Source organism: Eublepharis macularius, chromosome 11 (assembly GCF_028583425.1).
Source record: "Eublepharis macularius isolate TG4126 chromosome 11, MPM_Emac_v1.0, whole genome shotgun sequence".
NCBI lineage: Eukaryota > Metazoa > Chordata > Lepidosauria > Squamata > Eublepharidae > Eublepharis > Eublepharis macularius.
In genome coordinates, this window is record NC_072800.1 from 34,727,073 (window position 1) to 34,748,611 (window position 21,539).

Here is a 21,539-nt window from a genome sequence, read left to right on the forward strand (position 1 = left end):
TAGACACTCTGTATCACCTGACTTTTGAATGCAGCTATTTTTCTGAGGCTAGGAATCTTTTAACCTTTTCTTTTCTCCAAAATATAGATCATATGGAGACAGTTCCTCTTTTATTAGAATAGTAAAGGATGATTTTCACAACCTTTTAAATGTGGTCTAGTTTTTATATTTTAGTAGTCTGTTTAAAGCTAGTAAGTTAAGAAGCAGTATGAGGTAGAGAGAGAGAGATATTATGAAGAAAGCAATGCACTCCTTTTAAACCTTATCTAGTCACTAATGTTCTTACTTTATTTAGCTTAACATCATTTCAGAATTTTAAAAAAATCTGTAAAGGTTTTTAACAGTGCAGTTACAGAAAGCTTCTGGATTTTGATGGTTGCTTCTTTTTTTACCATTGTGCATCTGTTATATTTTGTTCTTTTTACAAATGGTCGTATTCTTGTCCATGTTGTCTACTTCTCTGCTGGCATACAAGAGCCTGTGAGGAGAATGAACAGCTATCCATTAGCCCGAGAGAAAATGCCTTGAACTGGAGGTGGTGAGGTAGGAATGAGAAAGATTAATGCACTCCTCTTCTCTTTTGTCTCAAGCCATTCACAAAACACATTTGATGGCCTCATGAGAATCATTGTGGAGAAGATTCTGTTACAAATGTCACAGGACAATCTCTAGTGCGGATGGGAAATGGTCATGGGAAGAGATGTGTGCAGGTGTTTTGAGGCGGTGGCGCTTCAGCTGTCTAAGGCACATGAGAATAACTACAATACAGTGGATTTTGATATATGTCCAAATTACCACCATACATGGCCAAGCGAAAAGATTCTTGGGTGACTGGGAGATGGGACGCCTTCTTGGCTCCATAACATACAGTTTATTTCTCCTCAGTCATGTCTGAGGAACAATCCAGTCTTTTTCCTTGGGCCAAGAGTTTCCAGTTGTGCTTATCCTGCACAGAGCTAATTAAAAAACCATCCCTAGACAAAAATGACATGGCCATTAATTGCCCAGTGTCTAATCTGCCCTTTCTGGGCAAAGTGATTGAGAGAACAGTAGCTGACCAACTCTTGGCCATTTGGATCCATGTTATGGTGACATCAAGACTTGACTATTGTAATGCACTATACACAGGTCTCCAATCTGAGTTAACTAGAAGACTCCAGTTGGTGCAAAACACTGTGGCTTGGCTGTTATCAGGAGCATGAATATCACTCCCATCCTGCAGTCACTCCAATGGCTACCTATGAGTTACCATGCTCAGTTCAAGGTATTGGCTATTACATAGAAGGCTCTTCATGACCTTGGTCTGGCATATCTACGGGACCACCACTCTCCCTATGTTTCTCCATGGCAGCTTCGGTCATCTGAACAGCATCTCCTGCAGGTGCCACCCTGCACATGGGTGAAATCAACAGCTGCCTGTACACATGCGTTCTCTGTGGTGGCCCCTGCCCTATGGAATGGCCTGCCTGAGGAAGTCAGGAGAGCCGCCACTCTCCAGGCTTTCTGCAAATGATGCAAAACTGAATTATTCAAAAGGGCTTTTTACTCAGATAGGAGGGCTGACCCCTATGATTTCCCCAAATGCGGGAATCTCGACTGCATAATTTGTGGTCTCAAAGAGATGCTTCACCAACAAGTTAGGGACCATAGACTTCACCACTATGTTGCCTTATGTAATGCTTCTTTAAGTATGACCCTACTGGGTAGTTCTATGTTGTTTAATGTCAGTCCTAGCATTTCTTATGCTCTGTTTCAACATTTCTTCAACTCTGTATCAGTTTTTTTTGCTAATGTTATAGCTTTGTAAATTTGCATTTGTTTACCCTATGGCATTGTTTATTGAAATGCCCTTGATACTGACTGTACTAATCTGATACTATGTAACCTGCCTTGAGTCTCAGTGTGAAAGGCGGACTATCAATCAATCAATCAATCAATCAATCAATCAATCAATCAATCAATCAATCAATCAATCAATCAATCAATCAATCAATCAATCAATCAACCAACCAACCAACCAACCAACCAACCAACCAACCAACCAACCAACCAACCAACCAATCAATCAATCTTTTAAAAAAAATCTATTTCTACACTACCTTTCTACCCTAATAGGATCCCTAAGGCGGTGAACATTAAAATATTTAACATTTTAAAAGTATTTAAAAACCCAACACACACACACACACAAACCCACAAGAAAAGAACAGGGAGGATGGCAAGTAACAGTTACTGAGGGTATGCCAAACAAAACAAAATTCTTCACCCAGTAGTGGAAGACACCAATAGTGAGGAACAGACAAATCTCTCCAGAGACAGACTCTCAAAGTTTTGGTGCCAAGACTGAGAAGGACCTTTCTCAGGTTGTCACCTGTCTAGCCTCAGATGGTGAGGGCAATAGAAGCAGAACCTCTGAATGTGAATGGCGTGAATGGGTAGGTAGGTTCATATAGAAGAAGGCTGTCCGTGCGGTACGCTGACCCCAAGCCATATACGAATTTAAAGGTCGATACCAGTACCTTGAATTCAGCTTGTAAGTAAATGGGTAGCCTGTGCAGATAGAACAAGACTGGCGTGATATTGTTTCTATGACCCAGTCCAGTCTGTGCTCTGGCCACTGCATTCTGTACCAACTGTACCTTCTGGACAATCTTCAAGGGCAGCCTCCTCTCCAGCACATTACAGTAATCTAATTTAAATGTTACCAGGGCATGTATTACAGTGGCAAGATCTTTCCTGCCCAGAAAGAGCTCCAGCTGGCTCATCAGCTGAAGCTGGCAAAAGGTGCCTCCGGCAACTGCTTCCATCTCTTTATCCAACAAGAGCCCCAAGCCTAGCAACACCCCCAAACTATAAACCTGCTTGTTTAGGATGAGTGCAACACCATCTAGAACAGAAGATAAACCTATTTTCTTGGCTAGGACTTCCCCTCACCACTAGCATCTCTGTCTTATTGGGATTAATTATGCATGCATAGTAGAAGTGTGAAATCAGATATTGATAATACATCAAACATTTCCTGGATTGGATCAGCAATATCTGATACCATGAAAGGCTTTCCCAATATTTCCCAATTCTGCTATTGTTGTCTTGTTAATTTTGGAAATATTTGGAACTGGGGGGTGAGGAAACCTTTCATTGTTCACAGCTGGTGTGCAGTTAGGGTTGCCAAGTCCCCATATCCTCCCAACAGGGGAGGGGACTCAGTGTTTACCGTACTGTTGCTGCTGGGAAGTTCCTCACATTAGCTCTGGGAAGTGACGTCATCGTGCAAGACTGGGGAGCAAGAGTGTGTGTCGCAGTGGACAGATTTGGGCCCCAAACGAGCCCAATTCAGCCTGATTGGGGCCCAAATCAGCCTGCTACGATGCAGGGGGCAATAATGTCAGCACTCAGGAGGCCCATTCCCTGCCTTTCTGGTCAGATAAATGGTGGCAGTGAGCAAAAGGTGGGAACAGGGGATGTCTTGCCCCTATCGAAGGAATGGCATTCCTATCTGCAGTGCAATGGCCTCTTAAACTTCAAATGACTATTGTTTTCAAAGGGAAGACCTAATCTCTGAATCTGGAGGCCAAGCCTAACACCCATTATTTTCAATGGCTGCGGGGGCAGCCAGCCTGGCTGTGCCTCCCCTCCCTGGCATGCAGGAGGAACAATAAGGGAGGAGGGAGCCCATACCTCTAGGCCACTGAAACTAATGGGTAGTAGATCTGGCCTTCAGAGTGTATTTAGGCCTACAGCTCATTATTTAGAGTGCCAGGTCACCCCATTGAATCCAAATCCAGAGGCCAGGCCACCCCTTTGAAAATAATGGCCCTTTAGATGAGGGCCAGCCCCTCCATCTCTCCCACCCTCCTCACTCTTGTTGCCTCTTGGGGAAGGTGAAACTCGTGATGTTTTATGAGAAATTTGGAAAGGGTAACTTCAGGATTATTGTTGCAATATTTCCAAAAACTTTCTGGAACAATGGCGAGGCATCTGATATATAACAATGATAATGATGTCCTTTGCAGCTCTTTAATACAGAATTTAAAAAACACCCTAACAAGTGCACACCCCTATACTTGATATATCCCAATAATAAATGAGTTACCCTTGTGACTCTGAGCTCACTTCTCACACTCCTTTGCCCAGTCTTTCACGATGACAGCAGAAACCAGTCGAGTAAACCTTGCTAGTGGACAAGAGAACGTGCATCCAGGAAGAGCGAGCTGCTGAAGTCTTCCATAAGTATCATTTCGGTAGTACATCTCAACGGTGTATTGCCTTATTCAGGAGCCCAGGAACGAAAAAGAAGATGAACACTTAGGTTGTAGCATTTTCTGCCCAGATTGCGAAGCAGGAGCTTCTTAAGGGTCAGAACATAAGGCACCAATAAGTTGTTATAGACCTGGGGTGGCAGGTGGCCGTGGAAGAGAAGCCTTATGCAGAAACTAGAAGGAAGCTCTCAAGTCACAGCAAAGGACCGTGGTGGGCTCAGCATAGGGCCAAAAACTTTAATTATGTGGAAATTCTTTAGCATCGCCAAAGCTGGGAATGTGGTTCAAGAGGAAGTCATGGGAAATGCAGCCAGCCACAGTGGGGCTAAAACCAAGAATCTTGGTCTAGACAGGGAATAGCTGGCAAAATGAGGGAATGCAAACAGCGGTGATAAACAGAGTGATAATGTACACAGAAACATGCTGTACCACGAAATGTCTTTGTTTTTTCCCTAGGGAGTGGTTTGGAGATTTTGTCTTTCTCGTACCTCTACTTCAGTTTGATCTAACAGGAATGCTGCTTGGATATGTTGATTTTACTAATGTGCTAATTTCTGAGCTTTTTTTAAAGGATTTGAAATGTGTCTGCTGCCTTTAATGTTCACTTTTCAGTAGGATATTAACAATATTAATGATTTTAAATATAAATTTAAAGTTTCATATCTTATACACTTTTGCTGATAGTTCTTAAAGGTCATTGACTGCAAGCCAGCTAGCCAGCCAGCATTATTATTTGATTTTATATTCGGTGAGATCCTCAACAAAGCTACACAGTTCTAAATCCACTGATGTATTGGTAAATTGAAGATGTCTGCGCTGCACTTTGCAAACACAAAAGGCTGGGTCTGGAGGATCTCTTTTGCTAGCAGAGGCCCTTTTCTACAATGGAGGGAGATTTCCTGCACCAGGGAAGGTTTCTTCTGCCAGAGGAAGCACCAGCACTAGTGGAACAGACCTGCATTATGCAGCCTAATGTTAAAACACCTAAAAGTGGTTGATGTGTGAACTAGTTCTGTGCCTCATCGATTGCTCTACTGAATTTTCTGCCAAATATATGCACGTACATATGGTCAGTTTTGTGAAAGAATCCTTCAAATAAATATTTTTGAGGGGGTGACACTTAATGCACTTGTAGTTTGGCACGCCAAAGCAATTTTTATTTGATTGAATGCAGTTATGCTCACACTTACCCATTGATATCTTCGTACAGTTCTATAAATTGGCAAGAAGATAAAGGTGGCACTTTCCCATTATAAATATTGAGTGCCATCTGGAAGGCTGCAATTGTGGTTGCATGCTATAGAGAAAAAAATAATATAGAGTTCTCTCTATAATAACGGAACTTGGTTAATTATTTTGTATGTATTCACTTATTCGATACACTACGAAGCAGAGGCTTTGGCTGTACTAAGGTCAGTGGCTGATGCACCCTCCGTGCTCTTTCCTCAAGGCCTCTTAGCAGCCCTCAGTCCGAAAGAGGGGAGGGCTTGAGCACGCACAGGTCCTCCTCCCCTCCTCCCTGCTCTCCCGCTTGTGACTGTGTGAGGCTATGGAGAACTGGAGCTAGTCCTCTTCAGGCAGTATCAAGGCCCCTTATGAAGGCTATGCTGGGACTGCCTCTACCTCCTAGGCTCCAATGGGCACCTTTACCTCATAAGAGGCCCAAGAGAGGCATGGCTAACCCCTTGGACTCAGCCACAGCCTTGGCTGACCCAGAAGTATGGCAGCCATCCACCTGTTGTTGCGGCTACTGCCCATGCCCCCTAGGCAGCAGCATTGCTCCAACCCTTGAGCCTGCTAGTTGCAGTTGGCTGTGCACAAATAGAGAGGGAGTCCACTTTAGGCTAAAGGTCACATGAGGCATATTGCTGTAAACAATGAAAGGGTATACTTTATTATTAAACTGGGACAGGAAAGGCAAGATAGGAATTATTATATTACAGAACACGCAGAGAGGTCATGTTGCCCTCTTGGAGGATAAAAAGCATGAGGAGGGACAGCTGCAATGAAGGAGGTCCCTAAGATGAGCAATGGAAGTAACAAAGGGATAGCAGCAGAACCATCGAGAGGATGCAATTTCTAAGCAGATAGAACAAGATGGGCAGCCATGTTAGTCTGTCTGTAGTAGTAGATCGGAGCAAGAGTTCAGTAGCACCTATAAGACTAACAAAATTTGTGGTAGGGTATGAGCTTTTGTGAGTCTCTCGGCTCACTTCTTCAGACACAGCTAGAAATTTCTAGGCGCTAGACATTGGTAGATCAGGTATTCAGAATAAATGGAGGCAGACCTGATATCCAGACTCAGAGGCCAGTTCTACCCTCATTATTTTCAATTTAGAGGCTGGGCCAACTTTGACAATAGTGGAAATTCAAAGGGACATTTAAAGTACCATGGCAGTACCAGAACTGCAGCCCATCTGGTGTTCACTCGCTCTCTCCCTCCCAGCTCTTGTTGCTGAAGCACAGATTGCCCCAGGGGACCAAAAGGGGAGCAGTGCAGTCGGGGATTGGCATTGCACCATCTGCCCTTTGTGGTTGTCGCTGCCATTCCTGGACGGCATTGGAGGATGACAGATTTTTTCCTTCCCTCCCTCCCTAGGTGCCAGCTGCTGCTGGGGCTCCTAGTTACAACTTGGAGGGACAGATTTGGGGCACAGGGTCAGATCCACTGGGGTGGGTTGTGCTGGCTGGGTGACCCAGGGTGCCCTTATGGGATCTGGAGGAAGCCAAAGGATACGTGTCTGGAATGGCCGTTGCAGGCCTCACCCTGGGTGGCGAGGACTGCTAGGGTAATGACTGGATGGGTGCTACACGTTCTGACATTCCAAAGTGCTACCCAGCAGGTGGGCTGGGAAATACATGCCAATGAATGGTGGTGGGCCATTTGATGCACTGGATCCGTGCCCTTATGCTATGCCAATGCTCCAATGGCTGAAATCAACAATGTTGTGTCCAATTTCCATCCAAGGAAGGTGTATTGTGTATTCCTTGCCCAGGGGCACTAGCTGCACCCAAAGCTGATATGGGTGCAAAGTCAAGAATCTTTCTGGATGCAGGAAGGTTTCTTTCAGCGCAAGAAGATGTTACCTTTAGCAGGGATGAATTTCTCTATGGGGAAGAGCATTTTACCCTTCTAAGGCCACTGAAATTAGTTTCATTGAACATCTCTCCAAAGCATCTGCATAACTCTCACATTAAAATCTCTCTCTGTCTCTTTCTCTATCTCTTTCTCTCACCCCCATATATATAAAATGTCCTCTGGCAAAGTGTTTCATCAGTTTAGGCAGCTATATTAGAGACTGCTGCAAGTTTGCTTTTATTTTGATTGTTTTTTCATACTTGCTTTTCAACAGCACCTTCATTTTCAACTAAACCTGGCCTGAAATTCCCTAGGATGTGTAGCCACACAGAGTTCCTAGTTGAAGCTACATGGTGTTTTGCCTTCCCTTGAGGATTTTAATTCAAAGCTAGGTGCTGACAGGTGATTGGCAGGGCAGGGGGGGATTGTTGTTATTGTTGTTGTTGGTGTTGAAGAGAGATTCCTGCTAATTTGGCATTCCTAGATTGTGAGGTTGGCCTGCACTCAACATGACACTACTGAGGAACTTAACATAGATCTGTTATATTCTTGCCACATCAGAAAAGTGTTCAAGAAAAGCAAAGCACTCACTGCAGAATAGACAGTTAACTTTCTCTTGTTTTCATGTTTAGTAGCTTCTGTGATGTCTTTCAGGACAGCTTTCACAACAAGACCTGCATGAAAATATTTAAAAGGTATGTCACTTAATATCCATGCTTGAAAATGGTTTCAAAATGGAAGGAATGTTCCACAGTTTGGGTGACTTTTTGTTTTACTGAAGGATTCCTGTTCCATACTCACCTGCAAAAACTGACATATAATTTAAAATAACAATGTTTTTCTCCTTAACAATCACAATACCCAGTCGAAAACTAAGATTCTGCAGTGATGTTTACTTGCAATGTGAACTGTGGTTTTGCTTAATATCATATATTAGTGTGAAAAACAGCTGGTAGTGCCATTTCAGTGGAGATCTGGTATAGGTAAAGGACATTGGGAATTGGCAGAGAAAGCTGGGTGTTGTGGTACTTGCCTCCTTGTAGCAGAGATTTCTCTTTTTTCTTGTAAATCCCAAACAGTGACAATATAGTCAAGTCTGACAGCTTTTCTGTCTTGGCCAGTACATCTGGTGTGGCCCAGCTTGGTATGGGATAATGATGTGTGATCTGTGGTAAAAATGAAAACATAAGTTAGACTTGCTTGTCCCGTGGTGTTCTTTTTTCCAGTTAGGGATTTTCCTCTCTGGGCTTCAAGTCAACTGATTACTTGACTCTCTTCTTCTTTATTTAAAAAGTAAAATAAAACAATGATCAAGCAATGAACCACCATACTGTTGTCTGTTTCCCATCTCTGCTTGAGGAAGTGCAGACGAGCATATGCCAATACAGAAATATTTTATAAGCGTAGTTTAAAATAAACATTTTAACACAAAAGGATGTGTTATGTTAAAAAGTAGCGTTTTCCATCTATTTTAGCACCCTGGGCTTCTTTTTTGCTAACGGGATGCCCCTGTGGTGAGGTGGTTCCAGTGCTGGGCTAGGCTGTGGGAGCTCCCGGTTTCGGTCCCTACTCTGCCATGCAAGCCCACCGGGAGACCTTGTCACTGTCACTCAGCCTAATCCACTTCACAGAGTTCTTGTGAGGGTAAAATGGAGGAGGGCAGAACAATGCAAATTGCTTTGACTTCCCAGAGGGGAAAAAAGCTGAGTGTAAATGTCTAAATGAAAGAGCCCCGTGGCACAGAGTGGTAAGCGGCAGTACTGCAGCCCAAGCTCTGCTTACAACCTGAGTTCGATCCTGGCGGAAGCCGGGTTCAGATAGCCAGCTCAAGGTTGACTCAGCCTTCCATCCTTCCAAGGTCAGTAAAATGAGTGCCCAGTAGGGGTGTGCAAGCCAAAAATTTTTGGCTAAAGCCGAAAGCAGAAAGCCGAAAGAGGATTCTCTTTCATATAAGCCGAAAGCCGAAACGGCCAGCCATTTCGGCTTTTGGCTTTCGGCTTACTTTCGGCTTTCGGCTTTCGGCTTTTTCAATGGGAAAATGCCTCCGGCGTCTTCCCGGACGTCTGGGGGAGGCATTTTCCCACCGAATCAGCCCAAAATTGGTGGGAACCTTCCTCTAACCCTCTCTAAAAAACCCCCAAGTTTCAGACCGATTGGACTTTGGGGGGCCATGTTATGGCCCCCCAAAGCAGGTCCCCCTATCCTCCCATAAGAAAGCGAAGGAGCAGCATATTGTTAGCATGCTGCTGCTCATCTTCTTCATTATTTCCTATGGGGAAAAAATGAAGAAGCAGGCTTCCTTTGCCAGGGGTGGCATTTTGCATGCAAAATGCCCCCTTACCCTCAGGGGCCCTTCTCCCACCCTTCCTCCCACCCCCCACCAAGGCTCAGCCTGCTCCCACTTGGGGGGGCCATTTCATGGCCTCCCCAAGTAGGTGCTCTGCTCTCATCTCTACCACTGACAGCTGGGGGAGGCTTGTCTTGCCAGGGGTGGCATTTTGCATGCAAAATGCCCCCCAGCCCTCAGGGGCCCTTCTCCCACCCCTCCTCCCACCCCCACCAAGGCTCAGCCTGCTCCCACTTGGGGGGGCATTTCATGGCCTCCCCAAGTAGGTCCTCTCAGCCCCTAAAGTCCACCCCTTGCAGCCCCACACAAACCCAATTCCCCCCCAGCTGCCACACACAGACCCAAATCCCCACATTAGCCCCTCACAGACCCAAATCCACCCCCAGCAGCCCCACACCCATAACCCCAGGAACAGGCTGGCAAAGGCCAGCCCTCTCCCTTTGTTCCCTATGCTGGGAACTTCTAAACTCTCTTTCCCTGGGCAATTCTGCACAGCCCAGGGGTGCCACAATGGTGGGCACACTTCTGAGTGCCAGCTGGTCCCTGTGAAAGAGCACCTGAACCACAGACACCCTCCCTCAAATTCCCCCACCACCTACAGAGATGGCTGGCCAGCCAGCCCCATTGTTCCCTACGATGGGAACCAACTGCACAACAAAGAATAAAACAAGAACAACACAAAATAAAGTTTTTAAAAAATTATTTTCTCCCTTCCAAAGTACAAGTAGGCAAAGCATTATGACACATTACACCAGCAGTCCCCCACACAGAAAAATAACACAACTCACTTAACATCAGAGAATCACAAAGCACGATTCCTGTCAAAAATACTTTATTTCTTGAACAGCTTTAGGTTACACAGCAGGGGGGAACACCAAAGGGCATGGCAGCACTATCTTACACAAAAATAACACAACTCACTTAACATCAGAGAATCACAAAAACACAATTCCTGGCAAAAACACTTTATTTCTTGAACAGCTTTAGGTTACACAGCAGGGGGGGGGGGGACACCAAAGGGCATGGAAGCAGTATCTTACACAAAAATAATACAACCCACTTCACCGTTTTTGACAGCAATTGTGTTTGTGTGATTCTCTGATGTGAAGTGAGTTGTGTTATTTTTGTGTAGTACACTGCTTTCCTGCTCTGTTGTGCCTTCCTACTGTGTAACCTAAAGCAGTTACAGAAATAAAGTGCTTTTGACAGCATTTTTTGGGGTGATTCTTTAATGTGAAGTGAGTTGTATTATTTTTGTGTAAGATACTGCTTCCATGCCCTTTGGTGTCCCCCCCCCCTGCTGTGTAACCTAAAGCTGTTCAAGAAATAAAGTGTTTTTGCCAGGAATTGTGTTTTTGTGATTCTCTGATGTTAAGTGAGTTGTGTTATTTTTGTGTAAGATAGTGCTGCCATGCCCTTTGGTGTTCCCCCCTGCTGTGTAACCTAAAGCTGTTCAAGAAATAAAGTGTTTTTGACAGGAATCGTGCTTTGTGATTCTCTGATGTTAAGTGAGTTGTGTTATTTTTCTGTGTGGGGAACTGCTGGTGTAATGTGTCATAATGCTTTGCCTACTTGTACTTTGGAAGGGAGAAAATAATTTTTTAAAAACTTTATTTTGTGTTGTTCTTGTTTTATTCTTTGTTGTGCAGTTGGTTCCCATCGTAGGGAACAATGGGGCTGGCTGGCCAGCCATCTCTGTAGGTGGTGGGGGAATTTGAGGGAGGGTGTCTGTGGTTCAGGTGTTCTTTCACAGGGACCAGCTGGCACTCAGAAGTGTGCCCACCATTGTGGCACCCCTGGGCTGTGCAGAATTGCCCAGGGAAAGAGAGTTTAGAAGTTCCCAGCATAGGGAACAAAGGGAGAGGGCTGGCCTTTGCCAGCCTGTTCCTGGGGTTATGGGTGTGGGGCTGCTGGGGGTGGATTTGGGTCTGTGAGGGGCTAATGTGGGGATTTGGGTCTGTGTGTGGCAGCTGGGGGGGAATTGGGTTTGTGTGGGGCTGTAGGGGGTGGACTTTGGGGGCTGAGAGGACCTACTTGGGGAGGCCATGAAATGCCCCCCCAAGTGGGAGCAGTCTGAGCCTTGGTGGGGGTGGGAGGAAGGGTGGGAGAAGGGCCCCAGAGGGCTGGGGGGCATTTTGCATGCAAAATGCCACCCCTGGCAAGACAAGCCTCCCCCAGCTGTCAGTGGTAGAGATGAGAGCACCTACTTGGGGAGGCCATGAAATGGCCCCCCCAAGTGGGAGCAGTCTGAGCCTTGGTGGGGGGTGGGAGAAGGGCCCCAGAGGGTTGGGGGGCATTTTGCATGCAAAATGCCACCCCTGGCAAGACAAGCCTCCCCCAGCTGTCAGTGGTAGAGAATGAGATTAGAGCACCTACTTGGGGAGGCCATGAAATGCCCCCCCCCAAGTGGGAGCAGGCTGAGCCTTGGTGGGGGGTGGGAGGAGGGGTGGGAGAAGGGCCCCTGAGGGTGAGGGGGCATTTTGCATGCAAAATGCCACCCCTGGCAAAGGAAGCCTGCTTCTTCATTTTTCCCCATAGGAAATAATGAAGAAGATGAGCAGCAGCATGCTAACAATATGCTGCTCCTTCGCTTTCTTATGGGAGGATAGGGTGACCTGCTTTGGGGGGCCATAACATGGCCCCCCAAAGTCCAATCGGTCTGAAACGTGGGGGGTTTGTAGAGAGGGGTTAGAGGAAGGTCCCCACCAATTTTGGGCTGATTCGGTGGGAAAATGCCTTCCCCAGACGTCCGGGAAGACGCCGGAGGCATTTTCCCATTGAAAAAGCCTAAAGCCGAAACGTTTCGGCTTTTTTTCTTTCGGCTAGCCGAAACGTTTCGGCTTAGCCCGAAACGTTTCGGCTAACCTGAAAGAAGCCGAAACACTTTTGTTTCGGCTTTCTTTCGGCTTTCAGAAAGCCGAAATGCACATCCCTAGTGCCCAGTTTCCTGGGGGTAAAGTGTAGATGATGGGGAAGGCAACGGCAAACCTGTAACAAAAGTCTGCCAAGAAAATGTTGTGATGCGACGTCCCTCTATAGGTCAGTAATAATGAATCGATGCTTACTTAGCCTAGGCAGCTAGATGCTGTTTATGTGAACAAAAATGTGTTGAGTCAATTACACATGTTCTTTTGCATTGTCATTTGTACGCTGGTATACGTCAAACATATTTAAAATCTGATCTAGCCAATATGATGGATTGCTCTGACTCACTCAAAGTCTATAGACTGTTGAATGATTCCTTTCCTGATGTCACCGAGAAGGTGGCTAAGTTTCTCCATTCTGCTATGAAGTTGCGTCAAAGAATATTAAAGAAATAAGTTACAATTGTATTTATGTATTTGTAATGTAGTATCCTTTTAATTTTTGGTTTCCTTTTGTAAACGGATAACTTGAATTGTTGATATATGCCAATAAAGGCTAACTTGAACTTGAACTTGACTCGGTGCTTGCACAGGGGACTACCTTTACCTTTACTTAAACGTCTAAATAAATAAATGCAATAGAAGATTCCTGCACAATGTCTGTATAAGTCAAAACACCACAGATGTGTGGTGGGGCTGCAGCATATCCCAGGGCATCTTGTGTTATCTTTCTAGTATTGGTGGGGACAGAGTCATTATCTGTGTATTTGTGCAAAAGGCCAGTTTAGACTGATTCAATTTGTCTAAACAGATTGTGAGGAATCTCATGTGCTTGTCAAGTATGACACTTGACATCTCTACTGCCCAAATCTCTCAGTCATCTTTTCCTCCACCCCTTATGGAACTGTGCTGAGCCTGTCTTGTGCTGATGGAAAGTAAATTGTGCTGTGTGATTAAATGAGGTAGTCAAAAGAAAGTGAATTCAGAACACAAACCACAGAGTTCTATGTGGCCCAATCTAGTGCTGCCAGCGGATGAGCATTCAAGATGGGGCATCCCAGATGTTTCTACAAGTGTGCAGTCTCTATGGACATGCTCGATTGCAGTTGTGGGGGTGATAAGGACCCAACTTAACAGGGCAGATACATTGCTGCAGTTTTCAGATGTGGTGCCTGTTACCTGTGATCAGATTAGAAAACATTACAGTGTTTATAATACCTCAACCATTAAGTTATCATGTATATTCGATGTTTTCCAGTTGGTTAGGTTTTTGAGAGTAGCCACATCATAGCCTGTATACCTTGCCAGGGTATTTATAAAATTCTGAAAGACAAGAGTGAAAGGAAAAATCAAATGATCACCTGATGCCACATCAGTACATACTTAGTATGTCATACTAGCATATACTCTACTATTTCATATTATTATTTTACCTCAGTGTCCCATTGCCAGTTGGTACTTGAGGTACTCTGGAGATAATTTAGAGTAGCGTAATCCCATTTGGATGTTCAAATGCTTTTATGTAAAAAGAAAAACTTTTTTGTGTGTATGAGGCAGATCTTCCACTTCTGTCATTTGTGGAAGAGTGCTGGCTTCTGTTGGTTATTTATTTATTATTTAGACTTTACCACTTGTTTCCATAAGAAGCAAGCCAGTCCAATAGCTTACATAAATAGACCAGCTACTGCCTTTTCAGTTGGGCTGAGATACAGGTATGGGTCTTCCTATGCTATTGCTTACTCTGTGGGACTGGACAGCACTGATGGGAACTATCATGGCAATGTGGGTTGTATCAATATTACAGGCTGAGGGCACACTCTAAGCAATGTATCTTTCATGGCATTTCTCCCCCACACACACACCAGTGTTGTGCATCTGTGTGTCTGTGCAGTCATGCCTGTAGTAATAGGCCAATGTCACTAGTTCCCACAAATGCTATCCAGTCACATAGAGGCCAGCACCCATTCACAGGCTATTTCTAGGGGAAGGAGAGGTGAAGAGCAAAGGTGTTGGAGAGATGGGTGGCTAAAGGGAAGGCATAGAGTAAGAGGAGAGCCGGTTTTTCCAGTGGAGGAAAGTAACACATACATAACATCAGACTTAAAAATAAACTAATAATAAGCATAGCATGTTTTCAATAACAGTATTATAACAGAAGTATTTTAACCAATGCATGTATATAATGTTATTCGTTTTACCATGTAGGGTTGTAGGACTTCCTGAAATATCTTTGATTTTATGGTTTCATTCTGAATTCTGTCATATCGTGGACAGCCAGGAATAGGAGAGTGTAGCTGTAAGGGAAAAATAAAATGATAATCAAATCTCTGTGTTATGGCAGGCCCATAATGATTTTATTTGTGTCTCTTTCCAACAGGAGAAATTATGCAACAATAATGAAATGGACAAACCTGAGAACTAATCCTAAACTAATATGTTGTTGAAAGCTTTCACGGCCGGAGAATCACGGTTGCTGTGGATTTTCCGGGCTGTATTGCCATGGTCTTGGCATTGTAGTTCCTGACGTTTTGCCAGCAGCTGTGACTGGCATCTTCAGAGGTGTAGCACCAAAAGACAGAGATCTCTCAGTGTCACAGAGTGGAGAAGATGTTGGCAGGTAATGTATATCTACTCAGGAAGGTGGGTTTGGGCTGAGTCATCCTGTAAGAGTTTCCCAGGGTGTGGAATGCTAATGGAGAGTGGCATCACTGTATCCTGAGGAGGTTCTTTTGCATATGGATTGGTGCTTGATATGCTAATCTTCTCTGCAGGGCTATTGTAGGATGTAGAGTATTTTGTTAGCCTGGTTTTTTTCAGGACTGGAAACCATGCTCTATTCATTCTTAAAGTCTCTTCTTTCCTGTTGAAATTGTGCTTATGCTTATGAATTTCAATGGCTTCCCTGTGCAATCTGACAAAGTAGTTGGAAGTGTTGTCCAGTATTTTAGTGTCCTGGAATAGGATACTGTGTCCTGTTTGAGTTAGGCTATGTTCAGCCACTGCTGATTTTTCCAGATGGCCAAGTCTGCAGTGTCTTTCATGTTATTTTATTCTTGTCTGGATGCTACACTGTGTGGTCCCGATGTAACTTGTCCACAGTTGCAAGGTATGCGGTATACTCCTGCAGAGGTGAGGGGGTCTCTACTGACTTTTGCTGATCATAGCCTCTGAAGATGCCAGTCACAGCTGCTGGCGAAATGTCAGGAACTACAATGCCAAGACCACGACTATACAGCCCGGAAAATCCACAATCCTAAACTAAAATCCCAGCTTCTTTTTCTGTGTGTCATCATCACTGGACACATCTAAGCAGAAATATGCCTCCTTCTGAGTACACAAAGGCCTGCAAATGTACAGCCTTCCATACATGCTAGAGCTCACCAGGATTTCTCCTGGAATGTTTCTGGAAAATTTGACTAAAAACTTCCCCAAAACATGTGTAGAATGCTTCCTCCTTATCATTGAATCATTTCTATACCATCTGTGATGGGATGTGTCTGAGTCAGAAAAAGGATTCCACAAATGCATGAACTCTAGAACCACATAAAAGGTAATGGTAGTCCCCTGTGTAAGCACCGAGTCATTACTGACCCATGGGGGATATCGCATCACAATGTTTTCTTGGCAGACTTTTTATGAGGTGGTTTGCCATTGCCTTCCCCAGTCATCTACACTTTACTCCCAGGAAACTGGATACTCATTTTACTGACCTCAGAAGGATGGAAGGCTGAGTCAACCTTGAGCTGGCTACTTGAACCCCACTTCCGCCCGGATTGGTCGTGATTCGCAGAGCTTGGGCTGCGGTATTGCTGCTTACCACTCTGCATCATGGGGCTCTTAAGAGAGCCACATATTCTACAATTTATACTCTGGAAATCTAGGAAATGTTTAATTCCCACATAAATGATGCGTTTTCCAGACCCCCACTTCTGACATTTTGCTGAATTATCATCCTTATTGGTGTGCAACAATTTAAGTCTAATGTAATATGCATTTCTGTGATGAAGGTAACGAGTATTTGAGCCTTCGAAACAGCAGTGCAGTGTGGCCTTCCTTCCTTCCTTCTATACACCTCTGTTCTTTTCCTTATCTACAGCACTGGTCTTCAGCTTGTGAATCCAGGACTGTCTTTAACTCTAAGTGGTAGCATGAGCTCCACTGGACTCAAACCATATTGGCAGGAAATCAGTTCCAGTCTAACCTGTGCCATGGGCCTCTGGGGAGGGGGGCAAAATTCCAGGGGGGCCTGTTTTCTCTAAATTCCAAGCTTTCATTTTTAAAAAGTAAGTTTCTAACCCTTGCCATTGTGGAGATATGCCTTTCCCTTTATATCTCCTCAACAGAAGTGGCTAGGCATCCATTTGAGAGCCACACTGGTTGTCTGCCAGTGGATGTGTGCACACTCTTGGGCCTCTGCTGGTCTCTCTCTTTCTTGCAGCTGAGTATACCTTACCACATTACTGTCCTTCTGTAGCCTTCAAGTACAATTGCGCTTGGATGTGTGTGTGTCTGCCTGGCTTGACCCAAACAGATGATTCCACTTGTCCCAGTTTGGATTATATACCCATTACCATGATATAGGTCTCAACAGCTAATACAGTTTCAAATAAAATTACGTGATATCTTTTCATTTTCTTCTACAACTCAACTTTTCAATAGGATGGGATTTTGATCTGTGTCTGTGGGTAGGCAGAATCCTGCGTCACATGTTTGTACTGGGTCCAGAAAAAATGATACTTTCCCCTGCTAATCAATGCCCCCCTACCACCATTCTTTGACATTATGGACTTCCAAAGTTACTTACATAGTCTGGAGACTGTGGCACTGTGTGCACTGGGATGGGCTGCCAAAGGATTTGGGGATTCCAGATCTGGCCACCAGTGGGGGGATAGAGACCTGCAAGGGTTGCTTGGGCACTCATGATAGTTCGGTCATAGTCTGTGCTTAGGACAAAAATCTAAAAGTAAAATAATAAAGAATAATAATTTAATAGCAGGACAACTTAACACCCACACAGAACAGTTTACAAAGGATGTTATTAATATCCTCATGACAATCACCCTGTGAGGTGGGTGGGGCTGGGAGAGCTTTGAAAGAGCTGTGACTGACCCAAGATCACCCAGCTGGCAACAAGTGGAGGAGTGGGGAATCAAACCTGGCTCTCCAGATTAGAGTTCTGCCACTCTTAACCACTATATCAAACTGATGTTTGTTGATAATATTCAGCTAGAGGAGAACACTGCTAAATTTAATCGGTGTAGTCTTTATCTGTCACATTTTTATCCCATCCTTCTCCCCAAGGCATCAAAGCAATTTCTTCTCTGTATCCTCACAACAATCATATGGGATAAGTTAAGTGTAAGGAGACTGACCAGATCTCACAGTAAGCTTTGTGGCTGAGTGGGGATCTGAATCAAGGTCTCTCCAGACCCAATCAGATGTGGGCATTTTCGGAATTTTAAAAACAATTCATGGGTACTGCCACCACAAAATGGCTGCCCTGAGTGTGGAGGGGGGAGCGCATTCAACCACAAGATGGCTGTCAAGGAATTATTTTTTTTCTGAGTCTGCATGCCCAACTCCATCTAAATGAACAAAAACCAGGCATAATATGTACTGGCTAATGAGCAACTTCAGAGGAGGGAATTATATCTGAAACTGTACAGGAGCATCCCTATTTAGAGCTAGATAAGCTAGATAAGCTAGATAAGCAAAGGTGACCATTTAGCAAGGCAATTATACTGTACCTCCCATACAATGCAAGCAACTAAAGAACAATAACAACAAACTCTTGATATTTTCAAGACTTTTCTGAGAAAATGATTTTTTTCCTCTGTGATTTTTTAAAGAGATGTTAGTTTGGGGGTTGAAGGTTGAGATAAAATATTTAAATAAAATAATGTATGATTTATTTAATACTTGCCTCTTCTCTCTTGTAGTCAATGCTCAGGAAGTAGCCACATCTCTCCCGCAGGTATTGGCCAAGCTCATACTGCTGCTGTATTCCAAGCTATGTTGGTAATAACGATATAAATTACCAGAAAGTGGGTCTAGAGTCTTAATAGTATTCTCTTTCAAGAGTGTTTAAAGAACTGTTTGTCATTTTTGATTCCCTGGGGGCAAGGGCACATTTTACCTGTGAGGTTCCATGTCCCAACAAATGAGAACAGGTTTCAGGTTGTTTCTGTTTTCTCAGTTTAGTCTGAGACAAATATATACTCGAGGATCCCAGGAGTTAAATAGCTCTGGGGTCTCTCTGCTTGCCTGTTTCAATCAGCTACGGGCCAGAAAGCTTTCTGCTTTTGCTAGTTTCATCTTGTTGTGCCATGCATCTCGCCAACTGTATTAACTCACTCCTTATTGTGCTTTCACCGTCACACATGCGCCTTCAGTCTTTCTAAATGTAGAACAATGTAATTTCCTCCTGGGTGGGTTCTTAAAGGACACCTCTGTGACAGGGGAATCTCTCAAGGGACTATCACCAGTGGCCTCCACCGGTCCCACAACAATTGTCATATTACCTCAGCCAGAAGGCCAGCAGATGTTCTCCCTCTGACAGAAGACTAGGAGAAGCAGCTGTCTGGAGCCCCAGCCATTGTAATAATAAGCTTGTATAAATCAAGAAACTTACTTTCTAAACCTTTCCAAGTATAAATAAAAGAATAGACTTGTCCTCCTCAAGCAATTGAAGGAAAAATAAGAATTAGCAAGGCCACAAGAGTTGACAATGTGGACTGTTTAGCAAGTCCTTCAATACAACATGATGTGATGGCTTTAACAGGTATAAAAGCCTATAATGGCTTTCACAAGAAGGGCTTGATCCTTCTGTATCAATAAGACAGAAGGAATCACTGCTGATTTCAATAAGCCCAAGATAATGTCCTAATAATGGGAATTATAGAAATTCCTTAATACTGATTGCACTAATCTCAGACTATTTAATCCGCCTTGAGTAGAGATGGGCAAAAACAGGAAAAAAACCCAAACATGATGCTTGTTGTTCTTTGCCATCCAGGAACAGGGACTCACGAACAACCACGAACATGGCCCTGTTCATGAACATGTTCATGGTTGGCTGTTCGTGGGGGCCAGCAGACTCTTCTCCAGCCATCATCCAAGTCAAGATCCCTACTGCACCACTCCCAGAAACCTGACCTGAGCAGGCACCAGGAAAGATACTAATAATAAATAATAGCTTGGCCCAGAGCCTGGCAGCAGCCCTGGAACTTGAAGGGGTAGATCCCTACCACACTACTCCCAGAAACCTTACCAGAGCAGGCAGCAGGAAAGGTACCAATAATAAATAATAGCTTGGCCCAGAGCCTGACAGCAGCCCTGGAACTTGAAGGGGTAGATCCCTATCCCACCACACACAAAGAAAATTCAAGCTCCAATGCACTCTCTCTATTTAAATGACAACAGCAACTGTCTCTCCACTGTCTGCAAAGTCAGAGCTGGGAGCCCCCCCCCCCGCCCGGGTCTTTGTTCCCTTGTTGTAACAAATTTGGAGGTCCACACTTGAAAGGAAGACCTGCCTATCAAGCTAAGTTGGGCTTAGATTGGGGTCTCCAGGGCAACAGCGGCAGTTCAGACAGAGTTCAGGCAGTCCCTGCCTAAGTTGTCAAGGGAATTGATTGCAGGTGCCAGACTGTCTGGCTTGATGAACAGCAACGGACAGCAACAAACAAGACTTGCAACGATCACCTGTTCGTTTAGAATGGGGCCTCACAAACAGCTTGTTTGCGAACTGCAGATGGGGCTGTTCGTGGCTTTTTTTGTTCGTATTGCTGTTCGTGCTCATCTCTAGCCTTGAGTCCCTGACTATAAATGACAAATTAAAAAAAACAATTATACCATACATCTATCGACAAGAAACCGCCGTTCATCAGATACTTGCATAGATGTTATCTGCCTAGTGCTTGTGTTTTCACAAACCGTGGTAAGCTGTCCGTATCCTTGTGGCCAGTCACTTTCTTGATATAAGTTTGTTGGATAGCTTTCAAATGGGGTCCGGTCTCCATGTCGGAAAATCTATAAAATGGTATGCAGACTGTTTTAGTTCAATTATAGAATCTTTTAAGACAGCTATTTATTTCAATGATTCCCAGAGGCATATTTGCTGAATCTCTCTAAATCACCATCTCTGCGGGTTATGGACATTCATGTGTCTTTTGTATAGTGCATATGATGTGTCACTTGCTAAAACTGCTTCACTTGCATTGAATATCTTTTGCAATTTCATCAGATAGTAGTTACATTGCGGATATGATTGTCATTTTTCATTTGCATTTCCTTGACGTCCTGTGCCCTTGAGACCTCCTGTGCATGTAAGATGACTCCATTGTGCATGTTACTAAAAATGTCTACAGTTAAGATGTAACAAATAAGTCTATGGTATCTAATTGGTACCTTTCAACTGTACTAAAATGTAAGTATTAATTATAGTTTCAAATAAAATGAGAAATAACATACAAAAGGGGAAAGGAAGCAAAAAGCAAACAGTTTTGCCAGTATAATATTCCGCAGATCCAAAATCAGCCCTGCTTCCATAAGAAACACTGTGTTCAACTGTACATGAGGGCATACTGGAAAATAGTCAGAGTGGCCTCCCCAAAGTCTCCCCCCACAAAGCAAAATTAGGACAAATCAGAAGCATTGATTTAGATGTGAAAGGTAATAAGACTTCATTGCATTTTTTAAAAAATGTATTTTAATTGTTTAACAGCGTAGGTCTAAACCATGACGTCAGTGGACTTGGAAGGGTATAACTCTGCTTAGAATTGTGCTGCAATTGTTTTATTATTTTACTATTAGCTGCTTCTCAGGAGGCAGCATACAAATACCCCCAAAATTATGCTATGATGAGAGGTGCTGAAATTCTATGCCATATTAAAGGATTTTCCCTTTAACAGACAGGAGATAACATCACAGATAGGCTGTACATGGCCATTTTTCATTTTCTACTAATCCATTTTTTCCAGATTAGATGT

At 44.0% G+C, this 21,539-nt stretch overlaps 2 protein-coding genes across 2 annotated transcripts; both read right to left on the reverse strand.

Moving 5' to 3' along the window:
* Positions 1-388: 388 nt before the first annotated feature.
* On the reverse strand, positions 389-14,325 carry LOC129337318 (prostatic acid phosphatase-like). Its single transcript, XM_054990923.1, has 7 exons — positions 14,290-14,325; positions 13,768-13,872; positions 8,372-8,504; positions 7,930-8,012; positions 5,450-5,556; positions 4,094-4,266; positions 389-478 (listed from the first exon to the last, which is right to left on the reverse strand). The coding sequence occupies exons 1-6, from the start codon at positions 14,323-14,325 to the stop codon at positions 4,110-4,112; spliced, it is 621 nt and encodes a 206-aa protein (XP_054846898.1). The 3' UTR covers positions 389-478; positions 4,094-4,109.
* Positions 14,326-14,514: 189 nt separating this feature from the next.
* LOC129337319 (prostatic acid phosphatase-like) lies at positions 14,515-20,898 on the reverse strand. Its single transcript, XM_054990925.1, has 6 exons — positions 20,806-20,898; positions 20,485-20,580; positions 18,473-18,559; positions 17,354-17,506; positions 14,748-14,843; positions 14,515-14,574 (listed from the first exon to the last, which is right to left on the reverse strand). The coding sequence occupies exons 1-6, from the start codon at positions 20,896-20,898 to the stop codon at positions 14,515-14,517; spliced, it is 585 nt and encodes a 194-aa protein (XP_054846900.1).
* Positions 20,899-21,539: the final 641 nt, after the last annotated feature.

Excerpts from the sequence above, each read along its gene's own strand:
- LOC129337318 (XM_054990923.1), bottom strand. The coding sequence starts at position 14,325 with ATGATAGTTCCCATCAGTGCTGTCCAGTCCCACAGA. Across the intron at positions 8,505-13,767 it reads ATGATAACTTAATGGTTGAG|ATCACACATCATTATCCCAT; the intron begins GTATTATAAACA and ends TTTTTACCACAG. Across the intron at positions 8,013-8,371 it reads GAAATCTCTGCTACAAGGAG|GTCTTGTTGTGAAAGCTGTC; the intron begins GCAAGTACCACA and ends ATTTTCATGCAG.
- LOC129337319 (XM_054990925.1), bottom strand. The coding sequence starts at position 20,898 with ATGCACAATGGAGTCATCTTACATGCACAGGAGGTCTCAAGGGCACAG. Across the intron at positions 20,581-20,805 it reads ATGACAATCATATCCGCAAT|ATTTTCCGACATGGAGACCG; the intron begins GTAACTACTATC and ends ACCATTTTATAG. Across the intron at positions 18,560-20,484 it reads GATACGGACAGCTTACCACG|CTTGGAATACAGCAGCAGTA; the intron begins GTTTGTGAAAAC and ends TTACCAACATAG.